The sequence below is a fragment of the Temnothorax longispinosus genome, chromosome 9, assembly GCF_030848805.1.
Source record: "Temnothorax longispinosus isolate EJ_2023e chromosome 9, Tlon_JGU_v1, whole genome shotgun sequence".
NCBI classification, from domain to species: domain Eukaryota; kingdom Metazoa; phylum Arthropoda; class Insecta; order Hymenoptera; family Formicidae; genus Temnothorax; species Temnothorax longispinosus.
The window spans coordinates 7,067,074-7,086,297 of NC_092366.1; the positions used below are offsets into that span (position 1 = coordinate 7,067,074).

General features: G+C 43.7%; 2 protein-coding genes across 3 annotated transcripts; one reads left to right on the top strand and one right to left on the bottom strand.

Moving 5' to 3' along the window:
* Window positions 1-47: 47 nt before the first annotated feature.
* LOC139818664 (uncharacterized) lies at window positions 48-2,956 on the top strand. The gene is made up of 2 exons (XM_071787484.1): window positions 48-1,606; window positions 1,788-2,956. Exons 1-2 carry the CDS (start codon window positions 1,332-1,334, stop codon window positions 2,209-2,211), a joined length of 699 nt encoding a protein of 232 aa, XP_071643585.1. The 5' UTR covers window positions 48-1,331; the 3' UTR covers window positions 2,212-2,956.
* On the bottom strand, window positions 2,484-19,164 carry Mob2 (MOB kinase activator 2). Of its 2 annotated transcripts, none has more exons than XM_071787481.1 (5): window positions 18,750-19,164; window positions 4,548-4,802; window positions 4,086-4,210; window positions 3,655-3,882; window positions 2,484-3,125 (listed from the first exon to the last, which is right to left on the bottom strand). In XM_071787481.1, exons 1-5 carry the CDS (start codon window positions 18,896-18,898, stop codon window positions 3,046-3,048), a joined length of 837 nt encoding a protein of 278 aa, XP_071643582.1. In that variant the 5' UTR covers window positions 18,899-19,164; the 3' UTR covers window positions 2,484-3,045. The 2 variants fall into 2 exon arrangements, with proteins under 2 accessions (XP_071643582.1, XP_071643581.1); XM_071787480.1 differs by lacking the exon at window positions 18,750-19,164 and adding an exon at window positions 7,090-8,000.
* Between the last annotated feature and the right edge of the window lie 60 nt (window positions 19,165-19,224).

The following is a 19,224-nucleotide window of genomic DNA, read 5'->3' on the forward strand; positions in this document are numbered from 1 at the left end:
TACTTACCTCACTTGAGAGAAACTTTAAAACGCAGATATATGTATGTACGTGTGTCATGTTTTTCCCGAAAAGCAAAATTAAATATCTCTATATGTTCCTTTTTTTATTTTCTCCCGTAACACATTACTCCCATAACACGTTACGACAGATAAACCTGAATTAATATGCCTGCTTAATTGTAAATAATTCTCAGAATAACGCTCTGCAATCGACTTTCATTCGCGATAACAAAATCGTTTTCCATAATTTATCGCGAATATTTTATTGGACTCTTTTTGTATCTATCATCATGACTGTCGTGTGTCTGTGATATTTAAATTCGAATTCCTATACCAAGATCATAACTGATATGACTTGAATACGCAACGTATGTACGATTGCAGGTCGCTTTTGTTATCGCCTTTGTTCCGAGTTCTGAGTTTGTGTTGCAGTTTGGTTTGCGTTATTCGATGTTGATGTTACTTTAATTTTTCATGTGTTTGACGTGAGGAAATGCGTTTAACATGGTTACCGGAGAGGATTGTTCTTGCGCCGACACGACGGAACCTTCCAATTTAACGTCCTTGCGCTCGGATGACGCTACCTCAGCCATAAATTCTGATGTAAATGCGGTCTGCACCGAGACGGTCGATAAGAGGAACAACGCCGTTGAAAAACCCAAAGGCATATTTGCTGCATTTTTTTTCAAGCGTTCTGTGAAAGCAAACTATATATGTACAAAGCGCCCGAAAATCACGCCAAATATTCTTTTGACAGCAAATTTTTTAGCGAAACTGTCAATTTTTTTTTTCGAAAAAATATCTGCATGGATGGAGGTCTATGATTTAGTCCCTTGTTTTATCTTACACTAGGTCTATCCTATTTACTTTAATTTATCGTTGAACAATCATTCTATTTGCGTCTTGCACGCAGAAACGGACTGCAAGTGTTCCGATGCATCACTGGTCGCAACTTATTGCGTAGCCGCGGCGGCCGATATCCCATCTGCGGTCCCAGGAAGATTGGATCGCCAGTCGCAGCGGAAGAAGTCGAAGAGTCAGCCACCTGCGACGCAACTTAAATCGAGTTTCCCGTGCCATTGTCATAGTCACAAAATGTAACGCTGTTGCGCTTGTCGTTATCTCGTTAGCTCATTTATTTCTCAAAGCAGATTTATCGTTCCAGCAACGGCTACGTTCTGCCTGTGAAACTCAAGGAAGGTACCTAGAGACGCCGTCGAGACGCGCACCGAAGGTACACAGTGTAACGGTGATCGTATTTTTCAGATAAACCGCAATCGCGTCCGTTCTGGAGCCGCTGGAAACGGCCGAGAAACGGCAAGAGGGACAAGATGTATGAGATAAAGCTGAAACAAGTTCAGTGTCCTCACTACGCAAAGCAGCGTCTAAATGGCACGCCTAAACAACACCTCGACGCATTGCAACCGCCGCACGAATTTCAACCCTTCGTTTCCCGCGAGGAACTGTCGGAAGGGATACCGAGTAAAAACGCCAAGGACGAGACCGGCAAACCGAAACCACTTAAATATCCAACGAAAACGAAACTCAAGAAGGAGGAAATAGCGGAGAAGATCGAGATCTACTATTTTGACCATGGAAGCTCCGCGTGGGTATCGACCACTCGACGAGAATATTTCTCGAATATAAAGAATGTTCCCCAATTTTGCTTCATGTGCTCTATTGCAGCGAACTCTTTTCAATTTTTAGAATAATTTTTTTCCAAATTAATTACAATCAAAAGATTAACGAAACAGTAATTAATTACTCGGATATAATACTTCTCGCAGATATTATCGAACAACCGATTGCCATCCTGTACTAATTACGGACAAGTGCGCCGAAAAGACCGATCAGGCAGCGACCCGCTTTTGGGCGGAGATCTTCGGCACGATTCACATCGGTATCGCCTTCGTCACGGCCTTTATTCTGCAGCTCCTACGCTTTGTGCTCTACAGCGTAATCCGGCCGTTGACAGTGGGGATACTTCAATTGATAGCGGATTATTTTGTGAAACCACTGCTGTCTATTTTGTTTAACGCCCTCGTGCAACCTGTATTGATTTTGTTCTACAATATCGCGACGTCGTTGAGGGACCTCTGCGAACCGATAGCCGAGGCGATGGGCCTGTTCCTGAGGGAAATCGCGAATCTCTGCGCCGCGATCAGGCTCGTGGAGGTGAAGCACGTTCACGCCCCGACCACTGCTACTTGAGCTCGTAAACGAAAATTGGAGACTCTTGAAGATCGAGCTTTAGTAACTTGACTAAAGATTCTTGAAGAGCAAACACAATATGCTCGACAATAGCAAAGCTAAAATGTGAAAGTTATAAAATTGCAATTTTGCTCGATTACGGAGATTGGTCGAATAACCTTCATATTTTAGCATTCTCAAAGGATTTTCGCGAATCCGAGGATCACAGATCCATTCCTTAGAGGAATCTGCATTCCTGCGTGACGCACGTTCGATACATCACCAACAACACATGCCTTAACACCAGGTATATATTTGGTATTATTTTAACTTTACAATATTATTATTGTGTCATTTTTTTTACAGAACAAATTATCTCTTATAGCAACTAGCTTTGTCAATAATAATCAATGTTCTTTGTCACTTTCGTGCATGCTCTCGCTCTCTCATCTTCTTTCTTTCGTTCTTTCTCTCTCTTCCCCTATCTCGTGTATCTTACCATTTAATAAATTATGTACAATCTCACAAACAACAAACGGAGGAACCTAATTACATCATTTAGTTGTTCACACTTTGCTATGTACAGGTACTACTGGTATATCTTTTCTCATTTTTACAGAATCGCTGCTTTCTCTCATTCTCTCCCTCGCACTCTCACTCTCTTTCTCTCACTCTCTCATACTTCTCCTCTCTTTTACCGGCCGATCGTATCGCAATAAACCTTATTTTTCGCATGTAATCTACAAAAAGAAAAAAAGGAGACAAATGAAACCGAATGAACGAACGTATCGCCTATCGTCACCTAGTCTCAGGAACTGCAACCTCTGCTCGCTCGCTATGACGCATCGCAGCGATCTAGGTGGTACTGCTAGTGTTCGTGGTGGTCGGAGTCTCCTGGATGGCTAAGGTCTGCGAAGGCGCGGATGTCGAGTCACCTGCAAGCAACCAGCCAAAGGAGGGATCAATAACATAAAATCAAACGTGTATCTCTCCGGGCTGTATAACGTAGTAGACTAAATATAAACTTAATGTACCGTAATTGGGTTCGTCCCTTAATCGCGCGTAACTTTGACCCATAACTGACAAAGAAACATTCCCTCTCTATATATATATATATGTATCGATAGTCGCCAACCCTGCTTTCGATAACAAACACCACGGGAGTTATCGAAAGCACTTCCATACACAGCCAATCTTTTTTTAAACAAATTCTCTAGCTCAATCCGAGCATCGATTTGTGATTCAATCGTCTGCTTCGTTAAGGGTAGTTATGTAGTTGTTATAGTAACGAGAAGATTCTCTGATGAAGGTGACCCCCTATTGATCGTCAAGAAAGAAATATTCCGTCGCTCAAAATGCGCAATCCAGTCTCGGATCTCTCGCCGGCATTGCGTAATCGGCATCGATCAATACCACATCGGCGGCGACGACGCGACGGTCGCGACGGCAACGTATAAAACTTACCCAAGAGGGCGGCCTCCAAGTCCCCCAGGATCTCCGTCTCCTTGGGGTCTATAAGGTTGAAGCGTTGATTAAGGAGCGTGAGGTGGGCGAATACACAATTGAGGTGAGCGTGCAACCCCAAAAGCGCCACCTCCCTGAAGTGGCAGTGGTAGATGTGTGCCACTACGTGGTACAGTAGCCGCAGGATCTTACGCACTATCGACTCGAACGAGCTCGGGAACTCGTTTGCTGAAAAACATCACGGCGAAATTAACATCGGTCGCTTGATCATATAACGTAAACGCGAATAAGGTCAATAATAAACCGTTCGATCAATAATAAATCTTGGGAGCGTTACGTACTAAGTTATAACGTAGTTAATTAATTATATTGAGATATATATCCCAAGTAGAATGAATTAAATACATAGCGTTAAGGGAAAGACAACTTACCATATTTTGTAGGGAATATAGTTTCGTCGCTAACGGTGCGTTGCGTAAATGTCATAACGTAGTCTATATATTGTGGCGCCGCAACCCTCGTTTTCTTTCCCTTTTCGTCGAACCACAGATACGTTCTGGAACAATAAATCAATGGTCACAAATCGATATCGACTGTTTCGAGTGCAAAATGACATGACGTGCAAATGACGTACGTAAACAATTTCGATCAAACTTGCGTTGATGAAAGATGTTTTGTTGGAAACGCGATGACAATGTGACTGTGCATTTGGCAAAGATCGTATATTATATAGATATCAGGGGATAGAAACCACGACAAAAACTGACAGTTCCAGTTACTGAAAGAGCCGAATGGATGTTTACGCTCCAATAAAAGTATCGCACGATTAAAAGACACTATATTTCTTGAAAACCTCTTTCGGAGCTGAAGGGGACAAGGGGACACGTACGTACCTTAAGCCGGGTCCGGTCATGTCGGGACAGCCCGTCATGGTGCAGAACTCGGATATCGTGCCGTAGACGAGATTAATATGGTCAAACAATGCGAGGGTGTGCGACGCCAGCCACTCGTTGTAGTCCAGGCCGGGCGGTAGGTCCACGAGCATCCTCAGGTCCAGCTCCGGTAGCTGCCTCTCGAGGGCGGCCTCCTCCAGGTACAATTTCGGATCCTCCGTGGTTCCCGCATCCTTCTCCTTTCGTCTGGCCTTTCTGCAAAACGAGAAAGCGGTCGCACGGTCAGTGAGACAATTCCTCTATGGAAAAGTTCTTTTCAAAACGCTCAAGCCAAGCAGAATCACGGATGTCGCGTGTAAAAGGCGCAAATGTGTACATGTAACACAGCACAGCCTCGTGTGTGGATGAGATCGATAAGCACGTTGTCCGAAACCAAATTGATCGGTTCTTGGAGAGATTGTTCTTTATAACATTTTATTGTTATCAAAAGAGTATAGAGTTCACGATTAAGTAAGTTTGATTTCAACAGTTTATACAGTAATGAAAGAATACTTGCAAAAGAAGCGAGAAAAAATCGGATCTATTATGTAGAATATAGAATTGATATTGAATATTGAACTACAGAGAAAATAATTGAAGATTAAAATTATGAAAACGTGCCAATCGTAAATATAAATGATAATGTCACAGAAGATAATACACTAATATCGAGTGCGGTATGTCGTTTAGAGCAAATCTCCGGGAAAGTCAACGAAAGTGCCAAGAAATTTTTTTACAACGCACCATCGTTGTCGATTTCATAGGAGACCGCTAATTTGCGGTCTCCAGATTGACCGGAACAGATTGAACAAAGCGTTTCGTCTTTAATCGGCTGACACGAATTCATTAATCAAATCGGTGAATTATCGGATTTGCACGATTACCCTCGACGCTTCCCGAGTCTATTCAATTTCTCTTTAATTTATCAGCGAAGCCGAGCGTGGTGTTTCTCACATCACACTCTCAGGAACGAATTCTTTTTCTGCGTAAATAAGACGCTAGAGAACGTTTCCAACATCGCTTAATTAAAAATCTTTCGATGGAAAAAGTCACAAAATAGTATTGCTTAGTGGAAAATTACAAATAGTTATAAAAATCGATTACAATGCGCCATTATCGTACGCAATGTAGAAATTTTACCTTACTTTTGATAGTAATATAGCTCTAACTTTATAATATATATAAAACACTATATTTTACATATTAATAATACACAGGATATCTTACTATATTGCTATATCAAATTTTAATCAATATTTCTTATAAGCTTTAAAAAAATTTTTCGTTAAAATAACAAGAAAGTATTTTTAAATAAAATTAATTAAATTTAAATGGTATTGAATTTCTTGGACATAAATTGCAAATTTTTAATTAACGTTTGATGCCAGAATATAAAACAAATTATGAACTGAGACCTGAGACGTTGATTAATTGAACCTTCGCAAAAGGAAAGTCTACTCCAAATAATTTGTTATCGGAACTTTATTCAAGAGACATCCTGTGTGTATTTAATACAAAAAATCTATTTTTTTAAATATAATTATTAGTGGATACATATAGATACACATACATATATGAAATTGCGAGATAATACAGTAGAATCTTATTATTACGTGGGTGCAAAAGATTTGTCGTATAATCTGTCAAATAAAGTTAAAAGCAAAGTTATACATTTTTGTAGCACTTTTAGCAAACTAAAATAGTTATCATTGACTATGCTCCTTCTATAAAAAAAAAAAAATAATTTTTTTATTTGTTTTTTCGAAAAATTCAGATAACCATAATTTTCCTTAAAAATGGAAAGAGAAATTTCTTGCACCAACTTAATAATATTCTAGTAAAAATGAAGAAAGTAAACGGTAGTTCCAATTAATGCGAATCGCACAAGAATACGCAACTAACATAGAGAAGTGTTCTTGTCTGCACGTGAGGACTAAACATTAACAACTGGTTTTCGGCTCGAGCTTGCTCAGTACGCAGCAGCCGTGTCGCACATTCAGCTTCCTGCCAGTGAAAAATGCAATTACATGCAATAACGATAGCAACGAGGTTCAGCCACGTCTACACGATCCAAAGCTCACGCGCACAAATCTCTCTCCAGAAAGCGCGCACATGCTTTCCATGCTCCTGGAAAGAAGCTGCATCTCCGTATAGAAGGAAAAAGGCTGACGTAAGTCAGCCCAGATATACAAATTTATCCTTGTCCAATGACGTGTGTCTCTAATCGCGTACAACAGTCATCTCGTACAATAATACTCTCTCGTCTATGACGCTATCGATGCCTCGGGCATATGTTACGGCAATTTATTACGGACACTCGACTCTTCCCATTTCAATCCGTATATCTCGCGTAGAAGATGCGCTTTAATTACACCGGGCTAATTTCCACGTTACGGCACGCACATATGCACATATGTATCTATAACACGATATCGTTTTTGCGGAAGGGGGGGGGGAAGGAGGGAAAGGGGGACGGCCAGGGCGGAGAGGACAGGAAACTCACGCGACTAGCTCGCCGAAGAGCCGGATCTTCCTATGGCAGGTGTCGAGCAGAGAGAGACGCGAGGAGGAGGCGCTGCTCGAGCTGCCGGCCCCGGTACCGGCGCCGCCGTGGTGGACCGGCGTCGGCGGCGCTGAGACGGTCGTGGCCGTCGAGGATGCCACCGCGGCCGCCGCCGCCGCGGCAGAAACGGATGCGGAAGCGGAGGAGGGCACCCGTAGGACGGTGACGGCGCCGCGCGCCGGCGAGCGTAGCATCGTTCCCGTCGTCTTCGTCGTCGCGATCGTCGTCGTCGAGGACGATCTCCTCGGCCTCGGCGCGCCGCCCTCGTGCCCGAGGATCCGCTCACGCACGCTGGGTAGGCACCAAATCTTGTTCGTTTGTCATCGAACGTTGGTCAGCACGCGCCGGGACGGCTTTCTTTGGATCTCCCTCTTATGCAGAGACCGGTGCGCGGTGGCGAGCTATCACTCGGCCGAGAATCCCCGAGCGTGTTAAATAATCTCTTTGGTATCGAGGACGGAATGTTCGTATCGAGGGATTATATCGGAGAATCTCCTTTCTCGATGCACCTGTTAATGGCAGGTTTGAGAATCGGTCGGATCCGTCTAGATTTTGATTTCTTCTCTATTCCGCGCTCCTCTTCTTTTTCTTCTTCTCTAAAATCTGTTCTAAATACTCGTGTACTATAAATGTGTTCAAGTTTCTTAGTAACGATATTTTCTCACTCCGTGCTGAAAAAACGAGGAGTAATCAGCAAATCACTTGATAGTCGTACTGAGAACGTGAGACTGATGTCAAGTGTCACTTGATTGTCATGCATCTTAAATGCATACTTGGGTTCTTTCAGAGAGTTCACGTGCGTTATTCCCTCAGATAATTTCCTCGGATAATTCCTCCAAATTGAAAGCGGTCTAGCTAAACTAATCTCGGACTCTCGTTCATCTCGCCGTGTTCATCGGCTTACCAGGTCTGGCGATTTGTTCAGTAGCATAGATGATGGTGACGCCCGATCTACTATTCGGCTCGAGAAGAAATATGTAGCTCGCGGGAAGACGACGGAAGTTGCGGAAGACACGCTGCTTGGAAGACAATCGATCTCGTTTACGGTAGTCGTGAAAGATCGTTCATCGTCGATCTGGAGCAAAATTCGAGCGTTTGCTTTCGGTGAACCGTTTTATCGGAAAAGAATAATGATTCAAACAGAACCCGCGTATAGCTACTGTGCGGATTAATGTAGGTATACTGATAGTCCCAAATTTCCATTTTGATCAGCGTAGCAGATACGAGGCTGCACATACGAAATTATTATCCCCCGCGAAATTATTACTTCCGAGGAATCTACATTTCGGAGTATCAATAAATTGCATTTCACCCCGCTTTCTCACGTTCTCTCTCCTCTACGTACTCTCTCTCGGCGTGTCCTCGCGGCGATCCGCCAATCCAAAAAAATTCGGGCAATACGCGTAGCTGGCGCGGCGCCAGGCCGGCCAGGCTTCTCGTTTTTCGAGCTATCGTCGCGAGTCTGTCGCTTCGATGTCTTTCAGGAACTGGGTTATCACGTACACGTGCGTCCGTAACGCCACGAGGAAAAATATAGCTAGGAGCTGGGGGGGATTAGCGATACCGGTCGGCCAAAATAGAATCGATGATCGTCTCGTGACGAGTACCTCGAGCGAGGGCGGATAAGTTCGGGCGAGTTCGTGCCTTAACTAACTTTTCGCGCATGTGGAATTACGCCCCGCAATATCCCGCAAACGTGCAGAACTCGACGCAGCTATCGTGTTACGAAGTTCGGTATCGCGATTTTGTTGACGTTAATGAGTGTTGAATGTAAAGGATTATCGGCGAAATCTAGCTTACTGTGATACGGTGATATCAAATGTAATATGGCACAAAAACGAAATACAATATAAATATAATAAATTTTATCAATATAATGTAAATCATCATTATACACAACGTCATTTAAAGAACGTAGTACGAATAAACGCGTTTCATTCAGTGGACGGCCGCTCGTTTTGTACTTTATACTTTGCCTTCGTTTTTTCGCGAGCGCTTGTTTTATTGGCGCAAAAGTCCACATTGCTTCCGCCAACATTATTTCCTGCCGCGAGTTATCCGTGCGCAGGTAAAACGCGAACTTTGCGCTAGACCGAACTCTCATAACACACGCGGCAGAAGTCGAGAGAGACTTATGTTTTCTGAGATTAAAACGATGCATGCGATCACCATTTTCCTTTTACGATCTGCTTTTTACAAAGAGAAAATAGTCCCTCAAGAAATATCTTATATCTTAAAAGATAAAAAAAATAGACTAATATAAAAACCTCGAGGGCGCGTGTGTGTCACGCAAAATAATTTTATAATAATTCCCGTAGATTAAAAAATAGAGAGATCTCTCAGCGCGTAAGTCTACCTTATTTTAATAATTTACAATTATGACTACGCTGCAATTTACTGACAGACAACGAGAAATAATAGTGCGCACTGGCGACTTATCAACCCGGTTAGCCGTCCGAGCGGAAACTCGAGCGTCGTCGCCGCGGCCGCATCGCGTCGATGCGTCGCGAAGTGAACGAAATCGAGCCAAATAGCTATACCGACGATTTCGAACAACTCGACGGAGCCGTGACGTTTGCGTCCTTGATCCTGACCCGGACGAGGTCACGTCGGTCTTCGTCCAAAATTTAATCATGCAACCCGGGAATAGCGATTTACCGAACAAAGATAAGTTGCGATTTTCCCTTCCGACGCGAAATTTACGTAATATGAATATAAAATTCATGTATTATTTATATTATATACAATATAATATATATGAAATAACATTTTCAATTTATTTTTGTGAACGAAATACGCTGCTAAATTTGGCGATCTATTTCAAGAACGCTTAAGTGTCTCTTTATCCCGCGGGAATTAAGAAAAAAATTCCACGTCCATCTGCTTGGGACTAAATTCAGCTACTTCGGCCTCGATTCTGACAGAAAGAATCCGTCACGGTCGGCCTCTCGGCGAGAATCCCGAAGGATCAGGGGAGTAAATAAAGGACCACCTTATTTTCTCGTTCCCTAGAGCTCCCGAAAACATAACGTTTTCTAAAAAATTCACGAGAATTTCTAGGCATGCCAGAAGGTCTATTTAACCTCCGGTTTATATTGTTTCAATCTCCTTTCTTTCTCTTATGTATATCCCTCTTTCATTACATAATAATAATCCTCTGTTTAATTTCCAACTCTCTCAGAGATAATAATTTCCACTCTTTTCCGGGATGTTCATCGCGCAAAATCCAATGAAATTATTCTGACGTAAAAAAAAACGCTGGCAAACAATTCTTTTCAGTTTAACAGACTTGAAAAGGCATCATTAAACTCTCTATAGATATTTTAAAGAAAAAAAATTTTATGAGTGTTTTACATGTATATTTCATTTTTATTCTCGTCAATATTCTTTTCATTAATCAGCCTGTCTAAAAAAATACACGTTGCGAACGTTTCCTCGCGAGATCATCGCACCCTATCCTGCCCTTCTCTAATTCCCTAATCGAATCACGCTGCATCGCGTCCGCAGATCGCTGTCATGGACCCATATGGACCATATGACAGATCACGACGAGCGGAAAGACGTTTTCTCTTTCACGTTGAAAGAACGAGAGAGGCGGGAGTAGTATGCCGTTGTAAACTTTCTAAACCGTACGCCGATCGTACGTATCGAGCTGGCCGTCGTTCCGACGAGGCGTTGTCCGCGCATTTCGCGGCCGCGAGTCGGCGATCCGGAGACTTTTCCTCCTCCTTCTCTTCTTCCTTCCGGAAGTGAACGTAGCTCGAAGTGTCGCAAACCCGACCTCACGTGACGTAACGCGACGCGTCGCCGTCAAGCGCACGGACGCGACTGCCGAGAGTGTCGTGGCCGAGATCGCGGAGTCGTTATATCGGTGGGAGGGCGAAGGGAGCCACAGCTGAAACGCGCCGATGTGCAGCGCGAATTAGAGCCGATGCCCGGATACCAACAAATATCTACCGACAGTTTCGCTATGTGCGTTTCCTGATGGAAAAGCTCCGACATTTTTTGGATTCTCGAAATCTTGAAAAACAACGAGAAAAGATTAATGATTCGTTAACAGAGCAGAGAAAAGCAAATACGGAACTTCCCGCTTTGATATGTTTGTAACGGTGAAAGAGTTAACGAGAGTTAACAAAGATTACAGAATGGAATTTAGTACTACGGCTCCCAGATACGATTATTAAAAGACAGCACAGTAACGAGATGGTGCTTTGAAGTAAACTATTCAATCGATTCGTGTTAGACGTGCCAAATAATTTCTGGACATGATAAACGTGCCTAGAATCAGGAGCATTGCCTTTCATTATCGTCCCTGTTTGATTGTCGCACCAACCTAACTTAAATTTATTTAATTTAAATAATTTACCTAATCGCCTTAATTTTATTATCAGATTTATTTTAAATCAGTTATTGAGCTAACAACGTTTATCGATGCTCTTTTGTTTCACATTGTGTTTAATGTATATTGGGAGATCCTCCTCTCCCAGCATCTCGTTCAATTATTCGACTATATGCGCAGGACCGAGGTATACATGCTCGCGCATGCACATTTCTGTCCGATAAGCTATTCCGTCGACGCTGTTTCGTGCTCCACGACATTGCGTGTGATATTAATGCAATCGCGAGATATGAGCGCGTTGATCTCTGCCAGATCTGACCTTCCCTTGCCTAACTCGGAGCTGGAAGGGATTAGCATGACCGCGGAACACTGACCAGCGCACATAAATTCCGATAGCTTCGCAAAGAGGAACTATCGATATTTATATTAAAGCCATACGGAACGTTTAACACAAAGCGCAAAGATAGAACAAATGCCTTTGTCGAGTATAGTATGTTTAGAAATAGAAAAATTGGAATATTACAAATATATTTGATACACTTATACATTTTGTACTTAAAAAATCAAGTATCAAAAACCCATTTTACGTATCTTTATCGTGTAAGCTATCGTGTCGTGTTCTCGTAATTTTATTTATACTTATAATCAAACCCATGTCCTTGAAAAATTGAGAAATGTGTAAGACATAAAAATATGTAAAAATAATCTAGAATTTATTTTAAATCTGGATCTTAGGATAAAAATTGTAGCTCCTGCAATTACCAAGCTTGAGTAGAAGCCCATTTTTCTTCAATGAACAAGTTATTTATGGCGAGTAGCGATCAATCGATTGATGCCAGAAGCCAGAAATATCTATCCAACGTGTGCATACATAAAAAACGGGCTTTGTCAAACGAATACCAATTTCAGTTGCAAAATTGAATTAACTTGGACACGCCTCGTGTCCGTCCGCAACGATCGGAGTGCGTCGCGCGTAGCCACAAAAGTGCGACACCCTCGCCATTTACCCTTTTCCCCAACGAGGAAAACGAGATATCCGACAAAATGTCCAATGAAATTAGTTCCGCCGGCTTCGGCCGGTCGGAATATCCGCGAGTTTCGGAGTCACGTTCAGGTCAACTCGATTTATTCACGAGAGGACGCGAAACTTATTTATTCCCGTCGCATTTTCTGCCGTACTACTTTGTTTCCCTTCTCCCTTTCTCGCTTTTCTCCCTCAAAGAGCCTAAAATGTATTGCGCTTCAAAGGGACAGTCACGGGTATGCACGGAGGGTATAGAGGCAAGAAGAGGGAAGAGATGTCCGTCGTGAAGGACGAGGGTCGGCGAAGAGGAGAAAGAAAGAAAAGAGGGAGAGAAGCGCGAGGGCGGCAATGCGACGGTGGTTGCGCCACCACGGCACGGCGCGGCGCGGCGGCGTGTGTCGGATCAGCTGTGAGTCGGGTAACACGAGTCAGCTGACTGTCGAACGGACGGCGGGCAATGCGCGTGGCGCGGCGGCGAGGGGTAGCGGTGCCCCCGAGTCCCGAGCCCCGAACCCTGACTCTGCGACAATCAATATTCCGCTCCACCCCCGCCACCCGCCGCGCCTCGCTGCTCATCGCTCCGCGCAGCGCGCGGGTATATTCTCTCCCATTCTATCTCTCTGATCTTTCCCTCGGATCATGTGTCGCTTTGTATCTTCGTATCGCGTATCAGTCTTCCTCGATCGATTTTACGTGATTATTCAAAATTCGAAATCTTTAATTCCCCACTCCGGATTATACTTTCAAATACAAAACGAACGTAATGCAATATAAGCGGAAGCTCACTCGGCGACGAGTGCAGGACTGCAGAATTATGTGTTTCTACTTTTGAAACACAAACGCTTCCGGTTCTGCCAGAAATTTTCATCACTTTTATTTGATTTGAATGATCTGTTACCAGGCGGTATAATCTTTCGAAGATCAAAGAGCACGAAAATATCCCGCATACTTCGAGCAATTTTTTAGTTTCATATCTTTGAAGAAGCGTGCACGAAACGATTGCGATGTATCTATTTTCGTGCCGGGGAATTATATTCAAATGGTCGATGATGCAGCATGCCTCAAAAATAGCAAAAAGAAATAACTCGTTTGTTATGCCATCGCCGTACGCATCAGCGAGAACGAAAATCGTGATACGAGACAGACTCGCGGCACTATGATCGGTATGAATAGAGATTGCCATCTCCAAAACTGTTTCAGACAATAAAAGCTTCTTCATACACAACTGCGAGTGATTTTCAATGGATGCTGATCAGAGAAGGCTCTTCCCCGCTTATCCCTGCACCTGTTTATCACGAGATATGCAGACTAGCCATCAAACATGATTATATACGTGTACTTGGCAGAGATAAAGCGAGATGCCGCATCGATAATTACCGGGAGATTATCTGGCAGATCCGGTAGAGTAATCCACGTCAGAAATTATAGCGCAAAGCACAAGGCCCTCGAGATTAGACTCCACGGTTTCCGCATTGAGTCCTTTAACGACCAAAAGCCAGCGATCGATAACGATTAAAGCTAGGGGACAGAGGTTGAATCCTTGAGGTTGAATCCTGTACATTAGCTTTGACAACGCGGAACGTCCGGGTCGTCCGGGAGATCGCAGTCATAGGGAAATAATTATCGAAACGATCGGCGGGCGAGGGGACCGGGGGATAGGTCGGGGGTTGGCGCCAGGCGCCATCAGGGGGCCACTGGGCTTATACCCTCTTCTGCGGGATTACATCCTTACAGGATGCGGATCGATGGACGGACGAACGTTGGCGCCTCAAAGGCGCCTCCGCGTGACGTCACGGCACTGCCCCATCGATAAACATTTCCCTCGCGTTTGTTTACCCCCATCATGCGCCACCACTCCCACGGGGGCGAGATTCGCCAAGTAACTCTCGCGAGTTACGTATCTCGACCTCCGTCCTTGCCTTGTCGACGTTCTCAAGGCTGGGCTTCGCAAATGGGCTTTGCTGAGCACCACAAAGTGATAAAAACGAACATGAAACTAATATAATTTTCCTACTTTTAAATTAAGAATGTGACAAATGGCTAAAGTTATATTCGCTCTTCTAGATTGGACAAATTCCGCACTGCGCGTCAATCTGACGCTTCCTCCTCGCACAATCGACTTGCGTGCAAACACTTCCGCTCAGACGGAGGTTTTCCCGTCTTGCGGTGTGTGTGTGTGTGGCACGACAGTTTGCGGTTGGCCTGTGGTTTCCGCGAAACCGGCCTTCTCGTCGCGTCTCGCCGCGCCTGGCGTCTCCCAGCCGGAAGTCCATTAATCGGTTCGTGTTTCGTGTCGCCCACGTAACTGCTCGTTCGCCGCGTACCGAATATTACAGGATAAAGGACCATCGCGCGCCTCCCGACGCAGAGTGAATCTTTTGATAAACAGGTAAAAAAGATCGCAACACGTATTCGCGATTATACGCGGGTGATAGTAATCGCCTCTGGCGATTAATCGATTGGCAACGCGATATCGGAGTAAGTGCCAGGCAAACGCGCTAAACCAACTATGACTATCATAAAAAAAAAAACCCCAGATGAAGGTAACAGCTGATGGGTGATTTCTTTCTACCGTGACCTTGTCACGGTGTCAATGTCAGGATGTTAATCAGCTTAATGAAAATGTGTGATCCAATTCAACGCGTTTGCCACGCGACAGAAACTGGCACGCATTCGCGCGAGCGAGATATTCCTCTCATCAATCCGCTTCATTTCGCTTAGAGCCAAATGAGCCATCAACGGTCTCGCATTTCGGAAATAAACGTCACGCCACTACTTTGATGTGTCATTATCATACGCAGCGTCACTAGGTCGTAATAAATTTCGCGGTCTCTCCCTTTCCCGTCGTGTCCCACCCTGTAACATTAAAACGCAGATATACCAAAAGCGCACGCATAGATTGCTCATTTTTCTAGAACGTAATATTTTTCGCACTTTAATTTTTCTCTAACTACGACGCAATTTCTATCCCCGAAGGGCGTTATTTTCTTTTTAACCACGTGCGCAGGGTTTAGAAATCAATGTTTGTACTCGATCACGGCCGATCCCATGTCTTCAACTGGACACGGTCGTCATTAAAAAAAACGAGGTCATGTCGTCGTCGTCGTCGTCTTAATTCTGATATCGATCCAAGCGGAAGATATCGAAGTGTGAAACTTGCCCATCCAATAGCACTTTGCTAAATGCAAATATTGACGTAGCCTTAATCGTATGCTGCACTACGCTGACGCATTTCGAAAAGAGACGTAGATATACAAGGTATTTTCCTGAAGAGTATATGGTCTCCTTAAGGGAGCTTGTTTCTACGGTCGATAGACGAAAATAAAAGAAAAAGAATCATAAACGCAGTACGAAGCTTTATACTTGTCTTGTATATTTCTTTAAATATTTAATGTGCATTTCCGACAATACGACCTTCTTTTCTTTCATACGGCCTTCCTTCTTTTTCATTTGATCACTTTAACAACCTCCCTCAAGGAGACCACTTTTTCTTCAAAGACGCGGCGAAAACCAAGTTCCATTAGCTATCCACGCATTTAAATCTTAATTCGCTGAGACTTTTTCATTTTAAGCCACCTTGAAACTTAAATATACTCTCGCGCTAATTAAGTCTTTGGCAACTTTGCCAAGGAAACATCGACTGAAATTTTATTCGTAAAATAAAGTACTATATACATATAACGCGCATGTATGAGTAAGGATCGATAATTAATCGCAGCGATGTTTGTCATGTAATGTAATAAAGTTAACGTTCGGTTAAATTTAGATGTATATAATTTATGATCCTTTGCGAAGCAATCCGAAATTAACAAATATCATACATGATATTTGCGCTTGGATTTAATTATAATTTTCATTTTCAGGCTATATCGCAGCCGTCGTACGCTATGTAAATGAACGAAAACGGATGAAAATCGCGTAAAATCTTCTGCGCTCAAAACGCGTCGAGTCATATGACCCGTGTGCGGTGGTGTGGCTCGGACGGCCGAAAATCCATAACGAGGAAGAAGAGAACACGTCGGTTCGCGTCAGGAAAGTGGAGCGTTTTGAGACCACGCGCCGGGCAGTGCGACGAAAAACCGGCTTACGGCATACGAGCATCCTCGATGATGAGTTTCGAAAGCCGCAGAGCGGCCCGGCGCCGGCCCCTCTTTGACCACCTCGAGCGCAGGACGACCGTGCCGTGGGGCACGTGCTGATGCGACACGTCACACACGTCCGCAACGTAATCACGTCGCACGGATACGTGAACAAAGTCGCGATACGACGGAGTTGATGCGGCTGCGAGAACCCGCACTTTGAGGGAAAATATACCCGTTTTGGGGGGGGGGGGGGATAGGAAGATTTTGTGTTTAACCGTCTAACGTAGGAATATTCCCTGGCATTTCCGTCTCCGTGGGTTTTGAGATTACTTCGAGATCACAAACTCGTTCCCATAATAGAACTTGTCTCCAAATTAAATTTAGATTTCGAGGAAGATAGATATTGCGTCCGACGAGAAGCTTTCATCGTTTTCTAAATACGCTTTCGAGAATGAATTCAAGTTCTCCCGACTAATCCCTTATGTGCGATAACGCGAAATCCTCCAACAAAATCGCAGACAATTTCTAAAGTCTCGAGATATTATTTAGCTGACGCGATTGTTCAGCGCAAGATAATGCCGCTAAATACCGTACGTCATTAAAGTAAACAGCGAGAAGCAAACTGTGCAAACGGAGTCTTCTGCGAGAAACAGTTGTTCGATAAGACGGTTTACTGTAGCCGTATTCTTGCAGCTTCTTGTATTTTCTTCCGAGATTTATTTCGTAAAATTGTATGAGAGCAGGCGTTCACATTTCGCTCGCGTCTCAGCATCTCAATACTCGTTCACCTCCTCGTGGGCGAGAGTATCTCGCCTTAGACCTTGTCGAGAGGAGTAAAACCTGCCAGTTCGTCCTTTCATAGAAACAACTTCACCGCCTGATAAAACGATATTTCGTGTTTTCGGTGGACGGCTTTTCGAGCAGCCTTCTCGTATCCCATTTACATTTTTTCACCGCGGTATCTCTCGCGAACAGATGTTGCGAAAAAGGGGGATATGCACTTTATTCTCATATATTTCCCAACCTTATCGTGCCTTATGAGAAAGGTATGACCAGAATACACTTCCTTTTATCGGACAGGCATATGAATGCCGCTCCGTTAAGCGGTGCCGTCCTTCCACGTGCGATTTGCGAGTGTTTCGTAACAATAAAAAAAAAAGAGAAAAAAAAACGAAAGACGTTACTGAATAATTGTGAATGTCGTTACTTTGCGATGACGCAAGTTTAATTGTTGAAGAATGAATCGAAGATAATTGCGTTAGTTTCCTTGTGCGTTACATTTTACGTCGTTGAATCGTTAACAAAAGTCCACATATCAGCGATAGCAATGAGACAGCGTACCTCTATCTTTCAGACGGAGATAACGGCAACTTAAGTTGAAAGACAACAGCATATAAAAAGAAACCGTTTTAAATGACAACGCATTCTTTCGCGGAATATAATGATTTTCAGTCACAATTAACTGATTTGTACGGTGATTTCAGAATTGTGACACGTCCTGGATGAGACAGAGACATTATAAAGAAATATATCTAAAAATCTAAGATTTTGATGGGCCTCGAAGTTTAGAAACGATGATTCTGTGAGAATATTTTTCTTATTACCCTAATTTTAATAATTTCTAATCCCTTCTACCTTTAAGCTTTTTACGTTCGAATGAAATAAAATCATAAAAATCATTGATATAAAATCATTTCCTACGCAATCTAATACATCTTTAATGATAATATATTCGTATTTTTAAAAGCAACAGAAATATATAATTACTGAGCATACCTTTTAGAAACATATATATATTATATAAGATATTTGTCTCAAACCATAAAACAAAAATATCGAAGTAAAGGTTATAATAAAATAAACTGGTATTGGTGTGGTATTGCTTGTAAGAATTTCGCGATACAACTGATTTTAACCGTGCTGACCACCGTATATCACCGACAGATGAATACCTTTAACAAACGTGCATAAAAATTGTCAGTGCACTTTGTATCAACTCTGATTGGTTTTCATGGGAACGCTCGAGAGGACGCTAACGTTATCGCTAATACTAACAGCATCGTACCGACACACACATCGTCACCGGTATGTACGTATAAGGGAACGCAAGTAGCGTTCGTCGTCACGTCGGAGCAAGACGTAAGTAGAAACTGACCTGCAGAAACACGTGACAGTATCCTCGACGTCAATAGAGAGCGACGTCTCGATGGCGGAGTACTTGAGGACCTTCCTGTTCCCCAGTCCGAACATCGGGACGCGAGCGCGGCGGTACCAGGGAAGCGCGGGCAAATGGGCCTGGGGCATAAAACAATGGAAAGGGCGGGAAAGAGAAAGGGGAGGGAGAACAGAAAGGAAAGAGAGAGAGAGAGAAAGAAAAAGGTAAAATATATATCTACTCCGCTCCGGTTGATTGGTTGGAATCACTTGGCCGGCCGCTAGGCCAGCAACGGAGCACAGACTGACATAGCCGTTCTCCAGGCAGCGAGCAGGCAGGCAGGCAGGCAGGCAGGCAGACAAGCAGGCAGGCCACCGTTCGCCAGGTACCACCACCGCGCGAACGTCCACGTCGCGGCCGTCCTCTCCTCCTTCGCCGCCGCTGCCGTTGCCGCTGCCACTGCCGTGGCGGCCAC

Coding starts and splice junctions, on each gene's coding strand:
- LOC139818664 (XM_071787484.1), top strand. CDS start 1,332: ATGTATGAGATAAAGCTGAAACAAGTTCAGTGTCCTCACTACGCAAAG. Junction 1,607..1,787: donor TTTGACCATGGAAGCTCCGC/GTGGGTATCGAC, acceptor TACTTCTCGCAG/ATATTATCGAACAACCGATT.
- Mob2 (XM_071787480.1), bottom strand. CDS start 7,343: ATGCTACGCTCGCCGGCGCGCGGCGCCGTCACCGTCCTACGGGTGCCC. Junction 3,883..4,085: donor TATATTCCCTACAAAATATG/GTAAGTTGTCTT, acceptor GATGTTTTTCAG/CAAACGAGTTCCCGAGCTCG. Junction 3,126..3,654: donor CTTGGAGGCCGCCCTCTTGG/GTAAGTTTTATA, acceptor GGTTGCTTGCAG/GTGACTCGACATCCGCGCCT.